Source organism: Pyricularia grisea, chromosome VI, assembly GCF_004355905.1.
Source record: "Pyricularia grisea strain NI907 chromosome VI, whole genome shotgun sequence".
In the NCBI taxonomy this organism is placed as follows: Eukaryota; Fungi; Ascomycota; class Sordariomycetes; order Magnaporthales; family Pyriculariaceae; genus Pyricularia; species Pyricularia grisea.
Genome location: NC_044974.1, coordinates 155,562 through 169,691, shown reverse-complemented (window position 1 = coordinate 169,691; position 14,130 = coordinate 155,562). Strand labels below are relative to the sequence as shown.

Below are 14,130 nucleotides of genomic sequence, written 5' to 3'. Positions count from 1 at the left end.
TTGTTGCGTAGCCACCGGAGTCAGTGCGAGACTGTCAAGAGTCAGCGAGCGCCGACACAAAGTGTAACATCCCGCGACATTTACTACCATATCATGACGATACACCGTAGGAGGAATAAGTCTATAGTTACAGAGATGCCACGATTAGTTATCTTGAGGGTTTGAGAAATAATGCAATGCATTACTCTGTACAAGTTTACAAACTTCTTTATTGCCCTTGCGTGCTCAGTCAAGGTTACCGGACGCAGAAAGCCTGTACAGATCTAGATGTTATCATTATTCAGAATGTAAGTCATCATTAATTATTGGCCTGATTCGACGGAATCTGTGTGGGAGATTTTGTGTTGGTCGCAGTTGTGAAAGACATTTGCCAACGATTTTGGTTGACTCAAAAAATTAGCGCAATCTTGCTAATCTTGCTTAGGTATGCAAGATCGATCCCGCATGGCCGGCCTGGGCGCTTCTACTACACGTGCGAGTGCGGTACACTTCCGCCGCACGTGATGAGCTCTGGATGTCACAGCTGCTGCTCCGGCTGCACAGCCACTCTTTCGTCAAGTCCCGTCCCAAGCCACACACAGCAAAGAAATAGCCCCGCTGCTTGGCACTAACTAGCCGCCTGGGCCACCTCTGCTGACCTACCTACCTACCTAGGTGGTAGCTAAGCATTTCTACCTCATCAGCTTGCCAGCTGGAAGTCCAAGCAATGTCACCAGCCTAAAAGAAAAACCAGAGATTCCCATCAAACCATGAGATACTGCACCTTTCAATGTTAATTCACCCACTCAGTTGAGGGCTCGACAGCCAGGGCACCAGTGGTGGTATCGAGATCACAATTGACGTACAGAGGAACGGTACTACCCCCCATACCACATCATCGAACCAGCCACCAATTGCAGATTTGGCAGGGTACAAGGGTGGCCCTCGGTGCAGGCGGCTTCCCCTCAGGCAGCCCGGGACAAGAAGCTCTAGCTCCCGAAACCGACCAGGGTCTAAACCACACCAAATCGAGACGCGTTCGGATCTTACACCACGACTGAAGCCTCCATCAACAACGCGTTTCCCGAGCGATTGGCGCTACAGACGCACTCCGTTTCTCCCAGGGCCATATACAGTGAACTCTTCTGTAATAAAATTGATTTTTCATATCCAGTAAGGAGTCTTCGGTTTCGGTCGACCCGCTCTCATCAATGAGCACACGCGTCGGCGCGCCGGCAATATGCCCACCATTCACGTAACGGCCCAGGTCGTCGAACACCTTCAGTCGATTTCAAATTCGCTCCGGAAAGCGCGAAAGGTCGTTGTTGTGACCGGCGCAGGCATCAGTACCAATTCAGGTATCCCAGTGAGTGGTGGGCTTTGATTCAAGACAGAAAGTCTGGTTGCGCGTCTTGTTGCTAATCCAATTCCCCAGGATTTTCGCTCTCGAAATGGCCTTTACTCCCTGATACAAGCACAATATGAGGCAGCCAAAAACACGTCCTCGGGGGGTGATGAGAGGCAAAGCGATCAGCCCGCAGCAAAGCGACGGAAACTGTCTGCCGATTCAACGAGTGCCGAGCAAGAATCCGTGGATCCAGTACCCCCCACAGGCATGTCCGAATTGACGACCGAGGAGCCTATGTCGGTCAGCAAAGTCGACGAAACTCCAGATGGAATTAATACAGTGGGCGGTAGGAGTACTATAAGCCATTCTGATGGTATCCATCCGCCAATGGTTCTTCCCAGCTCGCCCTTGTCCTTGCCCGCAATCGCAGGCGATAACGAACCGCGTGGTCCATCGAATGGAAGGCCAGTGTCCCGCACGCCTGGACGAAGACCATCCTCCCTTTCCGCACCAGGGTCTCCGAAAGAACACTCATCTCCTCTCTCGTCGCCGCCACCCATACTCTTTGACCCTTTCTCGGACAGCACATCCGAGAACACGAGTTCTACGACATCCGAGGCTGGGGATACCCCACCTTCATCCCAGCCCCAGTCCCAGTCAGTGGCCAACCATCGAAACAGCTTGCCAAATATGAAGGGCAAAGACTTGTTTGACGCTTCTGTGTGGTCTGATCCTGTTAGAACATCTGTCTTCTACAAGTTTACGACAAGTCTGAAGCGCAAGTCGAAAGAGTCCAAGCCAACAAGCACACATCATTTCATCAGCCATCTACGAGATAAGGGAAAGCTCGTTCGCTGTTATACCCAAAATATTGACGAGATAGAAAAGAGGGTTGGCTTGTCAACATGTTTGAAGCTTGGTCCAGGAAGCAGAGCCAGGTTTGCTCGTCCTAGTCGGGCATCAGCGCCGGCGGCACTAGCTAGAAGTTCGAGTGACCCTGGAGTCCTGGAAAGTAAAGAAACGAAGCCAGTCGCGCCTCCACCATCTGGTGGGGTGGAGTGTGTCTTTCTGCATGGCTCGTTGGATTCTCTCCGGTGTTTTCAATGTGGCCAGACTAGCGACTGGGAGAACGACTTGGAGATGGCAACTCTGTCTGGAAACCAGCCTGCATGCCCTCACTGTGAGGGGGCGACCGCTGCTCGGGAGAACAGGGGCAAGCGTGCCCTTGGAGTTGGCAAGTTGAGGCCTGATATTGTCCTGTACGGAGAGGAGCATCCAAACGCGCACCTCATCTCACCGCTGATACAACACGACCTGTCTCTGAATCCAGACATGCTACTGATCCTTGGCACCAGTTTACGCGTCCATGGGCTCAAGGTCATCGTTAGGGAATTTGCCAAATCAGTTCACAATAGGGGTGGCAAAGTGGTGTTTGTCAACTTGACCAAGCCCTCCGAGAGCGTCTGGGCGGATGTTCTCGATTACTGGGTTGAGTGGGACTGTGACGCGTGGGTCGAAGATCTGAAAACCAGGGAGGCTGAGCCAAAGGGTGGGAAATGCAATTCAGGCCGCGCCGAGAAAAGTGCTTTGGACACCGGGAAACCGTCTAAAAAGAAGAAGGCTACAACAGTGTTAAACAAGAATACCTCAAGCCAAGATCAACCGACACCGCCAACGACGAAACAGGAACCGAAGGCCACGGCGATCGACCAACAACCAAATGCCTCGTTGAGTGAACAAAAGCTGGATGTATCCACGAGCGAGCAACATCTTGAAACATCAACAGGCAAGCATCAGCCGGAAACATTGACAAGCGAACAGCAGCCCAAGACCTCTAAAAGCGAGCAACAACAGGCGGTTTTGTTAATCCAACAGGAACCGCCTATTCCTGAGCTTCAGGTAGATAGAGAAAAGGAGACTTCTTCTGCTCCTGGGGGATTTACGGCTTGTGCCCCAGTGCCACCCACAGACATCAAAGATGCTAGCAGAGAAGGAGTTGAACAAAATATCAATATTTCGGGGCCGCCTAAGAAACAGAACAAACAAAGGAACAAGGCCAGGAAACCTTCACGACGGACGCCTGACCTTCCAGAGGCAACTAATGATCCTGCCTACATTCTACAGTGCATATATGCAGAACTGGCACAGATTAGCGGCAGACCAAACAACTACCTACGGCCTTTCCACAGGCCCCTTGATCCCACAGCAATAAATAAGCCGACACCGAAGAACAAAAAGCTGCCGGGCGTTCATAAGCCGAAACTTGCCGCACCCAAGAAAGTACCCCGTTCGAGAAAGTCGAATTTGACAGCGCAGGCACCGGTCGAGTCACCCAAGGTCGATGTAAAACCAACTGCCAGTCCATTGATCGGTTCTAGCTCTTCAGGCCTACAAGACGTCGGCACTTCAGCACTGGCGGCCAATGCAGAGCTAGCACCACAAGGCCAGATCACTGACCTTGTGGATGGAGTTGCGGCCGCAATCAAGTCAAATCCGCGGAAACGCAAGCCAAAGATGATCGATGGTGTTGCCGTCGGTTCAGTTCCGCGGAAGCAAAAATCTACGGTTGAAAAAGGAGCAGCATCAAAGCAGAAGCCACCAGATCTTGCACAGGCTCATGCGATAGCCACCGCTACTACATTAGCTGCAGTACAGCTACTACACAAAGGAGCCCCGAACACGCAGAACAGTGGCCTCGACTTAACCGCTGCTGCAGCAGAGTTTAGCCCTCGGCCTCTGCCACGTCCTAACATGAGCAGTGAAGTGGCTAGCATCCCAACAAGTGATCCCTCGCAGAGTCCACAGTATACTGCAATTAGGCTTGCTCCGTTGAAACTGAACGAGGATCGCAAGCGCAGTCCTGCGCATTCCTGTGTCAGGCCCATATCGTTGCCAGCTCCATCCCCCATTGAACCCCCACCACGACAACCAGAACCGCAACCAGTTGTACATCCAAGCTCATCACAAGAACAGCAGCAGAAAATGGCAACCATAATGCCATTACCATTTAATTCTAGTCGACCCCCGCCGCCAGCCTGGCTTACTCAGTCACTAGCAACCCCGCAGGCCTCACCGTATATATACACATCTTCTCCCCAGCCACCACGCGCACTCCACCAGCAAGCACAACGAAACAACCCATTCAGGCTTACGCAGTCCCTTGTAGGCCTTCGTAGATCACCGGGCCTGACTCCGCGAACGTTTTCGCCTGCACAGTTCTATTCGGGGCCCAAGCCAGGGGGACTCAGTGGCAGTAACGTCTCGTCAGCGGTGTCTTCCGACGCGTTGGCTGAACGACGTGCTTTGCTGGAGGCTGAAGCCGCGGCGACTTTATCCAGTATGGCTAGTAGGAAATGATATCTTCTGTATCTCAACGCCGCTCTTGAGTATATTCAGCACCACGGACGTCTGTGGTCTATTTTTACAATTCTGTGACAGCACACGATTCCCGGTTGCTGTCTAGCGATGGGGCAGGGATATATATTCTTGCTGGACATGCGGCACCTGAGAGCAACCGACTCATATTTATGCGGTACCGCCAATCGCAGGAAATGATGATTGCCACAGCGCAGCGGATTTGTTTTATTTTGGATTTTTTGTCTTCCGGTGCAATGTCGGATTCCTCCGCATAAGTCATGATTGCAGGTTTCTTTTTTTCGATTTTCTGTACGGTGTTGAGGAGTTATATCAGGCACAAGGTTTCTAGCCAAGCTTATAGAGGAGAACCGCCTTACTGCTTACTGTTATTTATCTCTGGTTGCTTATGTTGAAATCCTGTGTTTTCGAGATGACTCAAGGTGCAGCAAGTACGTTCGTGGAATTGTCCTTAAGCTCGCACAACTTGTTGCAGCCGGGCCGGTCTTTGAGACAGGCGGCCGGTTTCTTCAGTGACCGAGCATGGGATGCCGGTGTATATATTCTTCGCTACCTAAATTAGGTCGTGTTCCAAATCATACAGAGCTGAGGCAAATTGCAAAATCCAACCTTAAGCCTCCCCTCATTAGGTGTATCCTATTGCTCGAGTACCAAGGTCGTGTGATTTTCCATCCCAGATGCGAGCATGGATGGTTCTGGCCCGTTCCCCGGCTGCGGCTCGCGTCATCGCTACTAGAGGCGGCTGCACTCCACGACTATTGCTTTGCCCGCCGGTAGAATCACCACCAGTAGCTTTTTCGTCCTGGGGCTTGTCAGCTTCCGAGGTCTCGAGCGTGATCTCGATGGTGCGCATTATGCCGCCCATAGACCCGGACGATGTTACTGAGGATAGGGGTGCTCTCTGGCTGCTTTTATAGGGGGAGAACCACCTATTCGCGACGGCTGATGTAGACAAAAACGAGGGTGTCGTTTGCTGCATCGCCCGGGCCGAGCGACTGTGCAGCTGCTCCGGCTGATCCGTAGGGAACCGCTGGCCGGCGTAAGTGATAGCTGCGCTGCGATTTGCAGTCCCGCCGGTAGCTTCTGTGTCTGTCGCTATCGGGTAGGACCACGAACTGGAACCGGGTTGCCGGGGTGGGCTACCCGGCAGAATGTCTAGTTCAACGTCTGCGTCGGTCCTGCCTGTGGAGGCTTGTTGTTGAGGACTGTGGCGGTCATCCCAGTCATCCTGACGCATCTGGGGTGTGTGGTCTGAGGCCGCGGTTACGGTGGTCAGGGGCGCGGTGGAGCCGCCAGAATGCCGCCCCATTCTCTTGTACAGCCCGGCTCTGGGAGTTTTGGGCGAGGCTCGTTTGCAGTTGCGGCATTTCTCTATCAGGAGACTGATTGGAGGCAAGCAAGCGCAGATGAAGCCGAGGGTCAGCTCCAGCACCCTGTCGCTGAGTTAGTAAAGAGTGAGCCACACCTCTGTTTTCTTTTTTTTTTTTTTTTTTGCTTTTTTCCTTGTGTTTTTGTGATCGCATGCTGCTTTGGGAAGGAAGAGGCAGAAGCAAAATCACATGGAGGGCTGCTTTTGGAACTCCCTAGGGAATAGAGGGTTACGGACGAGAGAGTACACGGTAGGATGGCTTTCCCGGTCGCATCCACCTCAGTAAAGAATTGGATCACCACATAAAGTCGGTATGCGCCAACAAAGATGCCAATCCCGCCGATTCCGAACAGCGTCCCGATCTTGATCTTCCCGGCCAGCGATGTCCGTAGCGGAGTTATGAACGGGATGGGAACAACCATGATTGCGACATTTGTGCCGAAGTCGATGACAGTTTCGCTTAAGTAGACCTTGCGCTTGTCAACGCAAAAGTCGGCCTGCATTCTGAAATCCCAAAGTGCGGCAACGGGTTGACAAGCGAAAGCCTTTAACAGGAACACAACGAAGCAGTAGATCGTGACGGCGAGGATGAAGGCGTATATGCCCAATACCACATGGCGCTTGACCGAGAGAAGGCGGGCTATGAGAAGGAGGAGGGTCACTTTGGTGAAATACGCGGCAAGGGTGTATACCACGCCGCCGAGATAACTCCACTGTAAAACCCGGGTTGGCTTGTCAGCACAACTACCGTACGGGAAGAGAGCCAGTCTTGCATGTTGTTTTGATATCGAGTAGAGGGTGTGAAGACCGACTTTGAGATATTCTATAAGCTCTTCAGTAGATAGATCCCACGGGTGGTATCCCATACCATAATGGAGCACTAGATGCGGATACACCGTCGTAAGTATGCACAGTCGGGATTAGAGAGCCTCATTATCGCGGCAACATGTTGCTGACGCGAATTATGACAATACTCACATACGCCGACCGAGGCAAAGTTGAGCAGAACTATTACCTGCCATGGTCATATATATGTTCAGTCACCTAGGCTTCACGAATGTGGGTGCCTGTATGCGCGGGTGTGTAAAAAGCTCACGCCTGCCGCATAAAAGGAACCTAGATATCATGACAGGTCAGTTCTTCCGACTCAAAAGTTTTGCCCATTTTTCCATTGGCGGCTCAACTACCGTTGAAACACACGATGGTCTTGGAAAAGTATAGATGGGCAAAGACTCACAGTCCTCAAAATGGATTTTGAGAGCCACTCTTCGTTGCGCGCACGCTCTGGCTATCCCAAAGAAGAGTACAAGACATGACAAGACTATCAAAGCGGCCATCTCCGCTTCTCGACCACCGGCCTGCACCCGATTCTGGGGATCAGCGACGACGCCCGGCGGGGGAGGAACAGCGCCAGGGTAGCTGGTTGGTGTACTGCTCATTGCTGACGGGAGCGGAGACGATGGGAGTACGGCGTCTGGCGTTGGGCTTGGGTCCCTGCTAAGATCATGCTATGGTGAGCAGGATGAGGAGTACTTTTTGACAGCGGCGTCTCTCTCTATAAACACTCTTTGTGACCAACGATCTGATATGAGAGAGACCGACTCGAGCATGTTGTATTGGTTTGGACGCTATATCATGCTCCGCCGGCGGGGTTTACTTTCTTTCACAGGGCCGTCGGGCGGATTGGGGAGGCGAGCACTGGATTATTAATTAGGTCCGTTGCTGTGGGATTTATAGAATGAAACCAATACTTTGGGTTTTTTTTTTCCTTCTCGGAGTTGAACCTTGACATCCTTGTAGCCTGACCTTTTCTCGCAACGCGGAGTAGAGGACAAGCAGCTCCCTGCAGGGAATAACGGGTTGTGTTCTCGAAGATTGGCCTGAAGTATGTTGTACGTGGTAAGAAGTGACAAGGTCCTATAATCCGGTGTTAAAGTATGGGACGCTAGCGGGGGGGGGGGGGGGGGGGGGGGAATAAAAGTAGATTCCATACATCCCCCACTTGTTGTGATGACTTTTTTTTGGCTTTTCCTTTCCATGACACGCTAAAAAATTGCTTTCAAGTTTATTGTAGTGTTACTAGGGATGGAGGACAGCTGGGGGCGTGTGCTTTGGCCGACGTCTTAAAGATGGAGGGGTCTGCAGGAGAAGCATGCGCTAGTTACCTTAGTTCCATAGCCCTAGCGCAAACGTTGCTAATATGGGACCTGGCCATGGGTCATGAGCGGTACTAGGTCAAATCGGGGAGATTGTTTCAGACATAGAATATACACAAGTCGAAAATTCCCATTATGGGACATCATTCATCACGAAGGCTTTGCTCTCATTGGGAATGACTGGGAGCGATTCGTGCATGAACAAGAATTGCATCAAGGCAGAAGATGTAAGTGGTTGTTTCATATTACTTGCAGACAAATAAGGCAAGGAACTCGTATACATGGGACTTTTCCTTACGTCGGAGGGCACGACGGAGTAGACAATGTAAGGTACCTTAGATCTCAAGATAAGAGCAAAAGTTCGGATCTGATAAAGTTCAACGATAGATTGATATATGGTTTATTATTTTGCCAGATCATCAAGTCAAGTAGCTAACCATTCTGACCAGGAAGTCAGGCGCTAGCATCGCAAGGGTTCGAATGGATGCCAAGATAAAAAAAACCATGGAAAAAAAAAAAAAGAAAAATGAAAAATGAAAAAGGAAAAAAAAAGTCGTATGGTAAGTAGCTTTTGTGGTTTTCCTTTCTCGCTCCCTCGCTCTATGGTTATCTCACGTGCTGACCACTTCTTTGTTACCTATATGTGTTGTTGTTGAGAACTTACTATGCTCAAAACTCCGTTAGTAATGTCCCACATGTTATATGTGTTTGTTCTTTGCCCTTCAGAGGAGCTACATAAGAAGGATGTGGGAATACGAACATGATTCCACCGGCTCTTGTAGCTATGGGCCCCCCAATTGTCAAATAAGCGCTCGAATTTTCTGACGCCGTCCCTATCAATACCCCGATATGAAGTGATCCACGACTTATGAATTTTGCGATCGGTGGTCCATTCATTATCGCCGTAAAGTTCGCAAATATTCTTTTGCTTACCCGAAATCGCCTTCCTTTTCTTTATAGTTATCCAATTCTGTTTCGTGTCTCTATCGACTTGGTAAATCCAAATCCTTTCGCCATCTGGCCTAAGCTCTCTGGCAAGCTTTTCAGCCTCTTCGTACTCACTCGTTGCCGAAATATAACCCGGATCTCGCGGCACGTCTAGGCCGCGATTGTGCTGCATTGCGCTAGGCTCTACAAGGGAAACCGTCCAAAAGATCATTGAAAAATACCAGGGATCATTTGTTGGTCGTGGTTCTGTTGCATCTGTTGGTTGTGGTTCTGTTGCATCTGGTGGTGGTTGTGGTGCTGTTGCAACTGTTGTAGGTGGTGTCGCTGTTGCAACGCTTGATAGCGTCAAAAGCGTAAAAGTAAAAGCGGATCGAAGTTGAACCATTTTGTCAAAAATGGTAATTCAGTGGCGAAATGTGTACGGGAACGAAAAGCTAAAGCTGAAAGAATGACGTGAAATCGGTGATAGGACTTATATAGATTGAGGCCAAGCAGCAGCGGATATGTGGTGATTTGATATGATTAATCGTCAATATATTACATCCAGTCAAATACCGTTTAGCCCACCGCGGTTTGGCGAACCGCCGTGTTCCAAGAATGCAAAGATCTATTTTTATGGTGATGTTATTTTGGGAAGCAGCACTCGACAAGCATTGGCTACTCGGACAGCCCGTGGTTATGAGCTGATTGAGCCGTACAATAATATCACGCATTAGGATTGAATTTAAAATACATCCCTGGTGGGTTTGTCCAAGAAGAATCTGTTTGTTGGCTTTAATGGTCGATGATGATTTAGCCAAGATGTCCAGTCGAGCACAGAAGCCTAATATCAGGTAGGTAACGTACCTGGTTGATCTTAAAAATTATAGGCGCCCTCCTGAACGCAAATCTGACACAAGGGGATCAGGGTAGATTTTTCCTCGGTCAGATTGTTGTGTTCTTGAACACCAAAACTAAAAGTGGCATCCATAAGCAAGTTAACGTATAAAAACAAATGACCGCTAAGTTGTTCTTACAGCAGCGCAGGAAACTTACAGGAACTGGCAGGTCCTATCTATTCACGCAGCTGGAAGCTGACTGTAATTTTGACTCTCATTTCTTTTTCCTTATCCCCCCCCACCCCCCATCTCTTCTTATTTTTGTTCGTCCCGCACAGAGTAGTAGTCGTCATGATTCCTACATCACACACGGCAGGCAAGGTTATGATCCAGGAGCCGTATCATCTGATGAACAGCTTTCTCGGGCATGATATACTGTTTATCTTAGTCTGCCGGTCTATAAACTTGCCTTTCTTTCTTATTTAAAATTTCTTTAATTTATCTATCGTGATTATTTTTATTTTTTTCGCCTAGTCCAGGCCTAGGGATTCACTGGAAGCACGTGAAGGCAACGTCAACTTCTCTTGTAAGTTTCCCGTCTCGGGCGAAACCTGGTTCAAGAATTCCCATTCATTTGACAAGGGATTCTCACCTTTGTCGGTCAATAACAATTTTATGTGATACATTGGACGATTGTTTCTTAACCATACATAGTATACTAGTAATGGAACTTACCTTGTACAGGGGACCATTGCCACCATATTGCAGCGGGGTATAAATCTAGTGTAACCACGTATGCAAAGCTACTACTGCTAAAGATCAGGACATGAGAACATCATGTGCGAACTGCAAAGTTGTGTAGTTTTGACTGTACACATTGTTGGGCTGATAGTCGTTCACTAATCAAATTAGTGAAGCTCCTTGGCTCCAAGGAGGGTCCTACTTTGTACAAAGGTTACAAGCCAAGATTACTACACCCTAGCACAGGATAAACAAAGACGTACTATCGCATGGTAATGGGCGAAAAACTCGCTCCCCTGCCACCGTACGTGTATACGTGGTTGGTCTTTCGCAGCGTTAGTATGACTGTTTGGTGGAGGAATCAAGCACCTAAATTCTTTTGTCTCCAAAACTATTACCAAAGTCGGCAAGGCCCACAATGCCCACATGACTGGACGAGAGAGCCAGGGGAGTGATTCTTGCCCTTGACACCATAGTATGTAGTAGTTATTGAAGTATATACTAATTATAGGTAAAAATAGATTGAGGCTGTACTATGGTACACACTATTGGGTAAAGCCTTGAAGCTCTCAACTTTGCTTGCTTACGTACTGATGCATCCTGCATAATAACAATGTTCCATCGGAATTTATTTAGCTACCCACGTAATGTCGTCCGTTCTTACAGGGAGACGGCGAGCTTACTCCGGTACCAGTCCCGAGAAGGAAAAAAGAGAGAGAAAGGAGAAGAGATGGAATATAACCTTAACGTTGCCAAACTTTGTGGGTAAGTTCAACTTTTCGATTGACTTGGAAAATTTTAGTATCACGAGTCACATATTGAACGTACACCAGTGGGATATGTTACGAACAAAGAAAATCGCAAACAGTAGCTGCCCGCACGTCGGAATTTTTAACGCTAGAACTGGGTATAGAACTAGATTACGTTCGTTTCCGTATGGTGGCGCCAGGAACGGCTATCAACTAGAACTAGTGCCTGCTCAAGGTATTCTTCAGTACGATAAGGCGGCAAGTGGGGTACAAAAAAAAAAAAAAAAAAAAAAAAAAAAAAAAAAAAAAAAAAGGCTAGCTGCGCTGGCATACCGCAAAATTTGGTTGGTGAATGGCCGCCCAAAACTACCAAAACGAACCCCCCCTACTCACGATGTTTAACAACGCCTAACTTATTACACAAAACGACCTTTTACAAATTGAAAAAAATAATCACCTTGGCTGTCGATACTTTTGTATATTGTTAATTTTCTGTATTTTATTTCTTCAATTTGCGGTAGTTGTCTGCAAAAGCTGCTTGCAGTCTCTATTTTTCTTTTGTCCCCCACTTTGGGCGGTATTTTCAATGGCCACATACATGGGTGTATATCTAAAAAGTGCCTCCCTGCTTTAGGGATCTACTATGTAAGTATACTATACTGATAGCTGGACTGCCAAAGTTTATTAGCAGTTTCGCTTAGCACAAATTCTAGAACAAGCTCGGGTACGTACCTGAGCTAGATCGTACCAAGTATGTCAAACTCGCGGGGTTTGAAGCCAAGCCCGGATACCTGGGTTTAGTCGCCGCCTACAACCCCGACTCGCAACATATGAAAGTTGACCTTATTCTAGACTTTACACCACCCCCACGCACGCCCAGGAACATCGCCGATGCCTCAATGACGCAAAAACAAGGGCGAATCCTCACATGTTTAGGCCTCCATTTGGGAAACTACAGACAGACTCCGCTCCGAGTACGTACTACTGAGTAGTTGCCACTGGAAGCCGCGTAACACGTCTAGGCTGGTCTCTTAAAAGCTTGGGTTAATGAAATTCAACCCCTTGGGCGTATGTTATAGATTAGAAATAACTGTAGTGAATCTTATTTTGCATCGAGTTAATATAGTCTGAACGTCACGGTCGAACCCTAGGCAGCCAAGAACTGACTGCTCCCCTTGAGTGATACTGAATGAGGCAACGGACGGCAGCTCCGTAGATCGACAACACGCGAGTAATGGAATAATAAATTTTTCGATCTTGTCCAAGCAAAGAACACATTCCAACGTCTGCCTGACACGAATCGCCTTACGAAGTACGATGGTCCTGCATGCTGGTTCAGCATACCTTGTATGCATCTGCATGTGACATCTCTCTACCCCATGTCTTCGATGCGGCAGTGTTTGCAGTAAATGTAAATTCCTCTCAAAAACACCCAGACCAAGTCTCCTTTCTGTTCAACAAGGGCTTAGATACCTTTGATTTCTGCCTTGAAAAGTGTCATGTATGAGCTCAGCGGCAAGCTTGCTTGGTCCGACTTCGGAAATCTAGAATTGCTACCCTTGACATCTCAGCCATCAAATTACAGTGGAGAGTATTCTTTCACCTTCTATAGCAGTGAAGACATCAAGTGAGTCAACATATCATCTAGCCGTATCGTATTGGCCCCCTGATCACCATTTTATGCGAGTAAGATTACGCCGTGATCGACGGGCTCTACTGCTATTCTTAGAAAGAATTTTCTGCGAGACCTAAGCGCAATAGAATTGCATCATGCTTCTTTGCTGGCAGCTCACTGCGGGACAATATCTTTTACAAGCGATCGCCTTGCAAAAATTACTTGCAGACTCTGAGCGCTGCTGATCAAACTTTTAGTCACTCTGGCTTCTACGGACATCGTTGCCAAACCACCAAAAGCTAGAAATTTCATGGCATCATCGGCTTGTAGCATGTTCCAGAAGTTCTACTTCTGTACCATAAGTTTCCTCGATGCCAGGAGAATTCTCTTGTGTACAAGGTGATTAAGGAAATAACCGACTGGACTCTATCAGCAGACTGTGCTAACTTAAACAAGGAACATAGTACTGCTGTGACAACTCAGTCAATAGTGTCATATAGTTCTTCTTGGGTGGACTGCCGTGTGCCAAGACAGACCCACGATATATAGTCCGGACCAAGTTGATTCTCCTGCGGCTAATTGACCAAGCCAAGAGCTGGTCCAAACCCAAAAAGGGGGGCTGTGTAGGCACTTCGACACAGATGATCACGATGATGCTTTTCTAGGCACGACCACTACAACTTGGCCAGAATTGTAGCGCAGTATTCTTGAGTGGCAGGAGCAGGGACACCCGCGAACGCCTAAATGAGCGTCATGTGGGCGGCGGTGGTCGATGCGCTGGTAAACCTCCGGTATGGCCCATCCTCAATGCATTGCTCGGAGGTTGTGTTGTGGGTCGGGAACCGCCCTTTTTGATGCTTTGCTCATGTTTAGTTACCCGACGGGATTACATGCCCCCCCAATTGCCTGTGTCTCCGGCCTGCCGAGACAAGGGTTTGACACCCGGGTCTAGATTTCAGCCTGAAAAGTACACGCGCTGGCAGCAGCGGTACGGCCTGCGCCATCGTATATTAATATCTGGAAAAGGGAGCG

General features: G+C 48.7%; 2 protein-coding genes across 2 annotated transcripts; one reads left to right on the top strand and one right to left on the bottom strand.

The window, feature by feature from the left end:
• Positions 1 to 1,155: 1,155 nt before the first annotated feature.
• On the top strand, positions 1,156 to 4,684 carry PgNI_11157 (uncharacterized protein; the record flags this gene model as incomplete). The annotated part of the gene is made up of 2 exons (XM_031131130.1): positions 1,156 to 1,345; positions 1,415 to 4,684. The coding sequence occupies exons 1-2, from the start codon at positions 1,220 to 1,222 to the stop codon at positions 4,682 to 4,684; spliced, it is 3,396 nt and encodes a 1,131-aa protein (XP_030976737.1). The 5' UTR covers positions 1,156 to 1,219.
• A 643-nt stretch (positions 4,685 to 5,327) lies between these two features.
• Positions 5,328 to 6,937, bottom strand: PgNI_11156 (uncharacterized protein; the record flags this gene model as incomplete). Its single annotated transcript, XM_031131129.1, has 2 exons — positions 5,328 to 6,135; positions 6,309 to 6,937. 2 exons carry the CDS (start codon positions 6,935 to 6,937, stop codon positions 5,328 to 5,330), a joined length of 1,437 nt encoding a protein of 478 aa, XP_030976738.1.
• Positions 6,938 to 14,130: the final 7,193 nt, after the last annotated feature.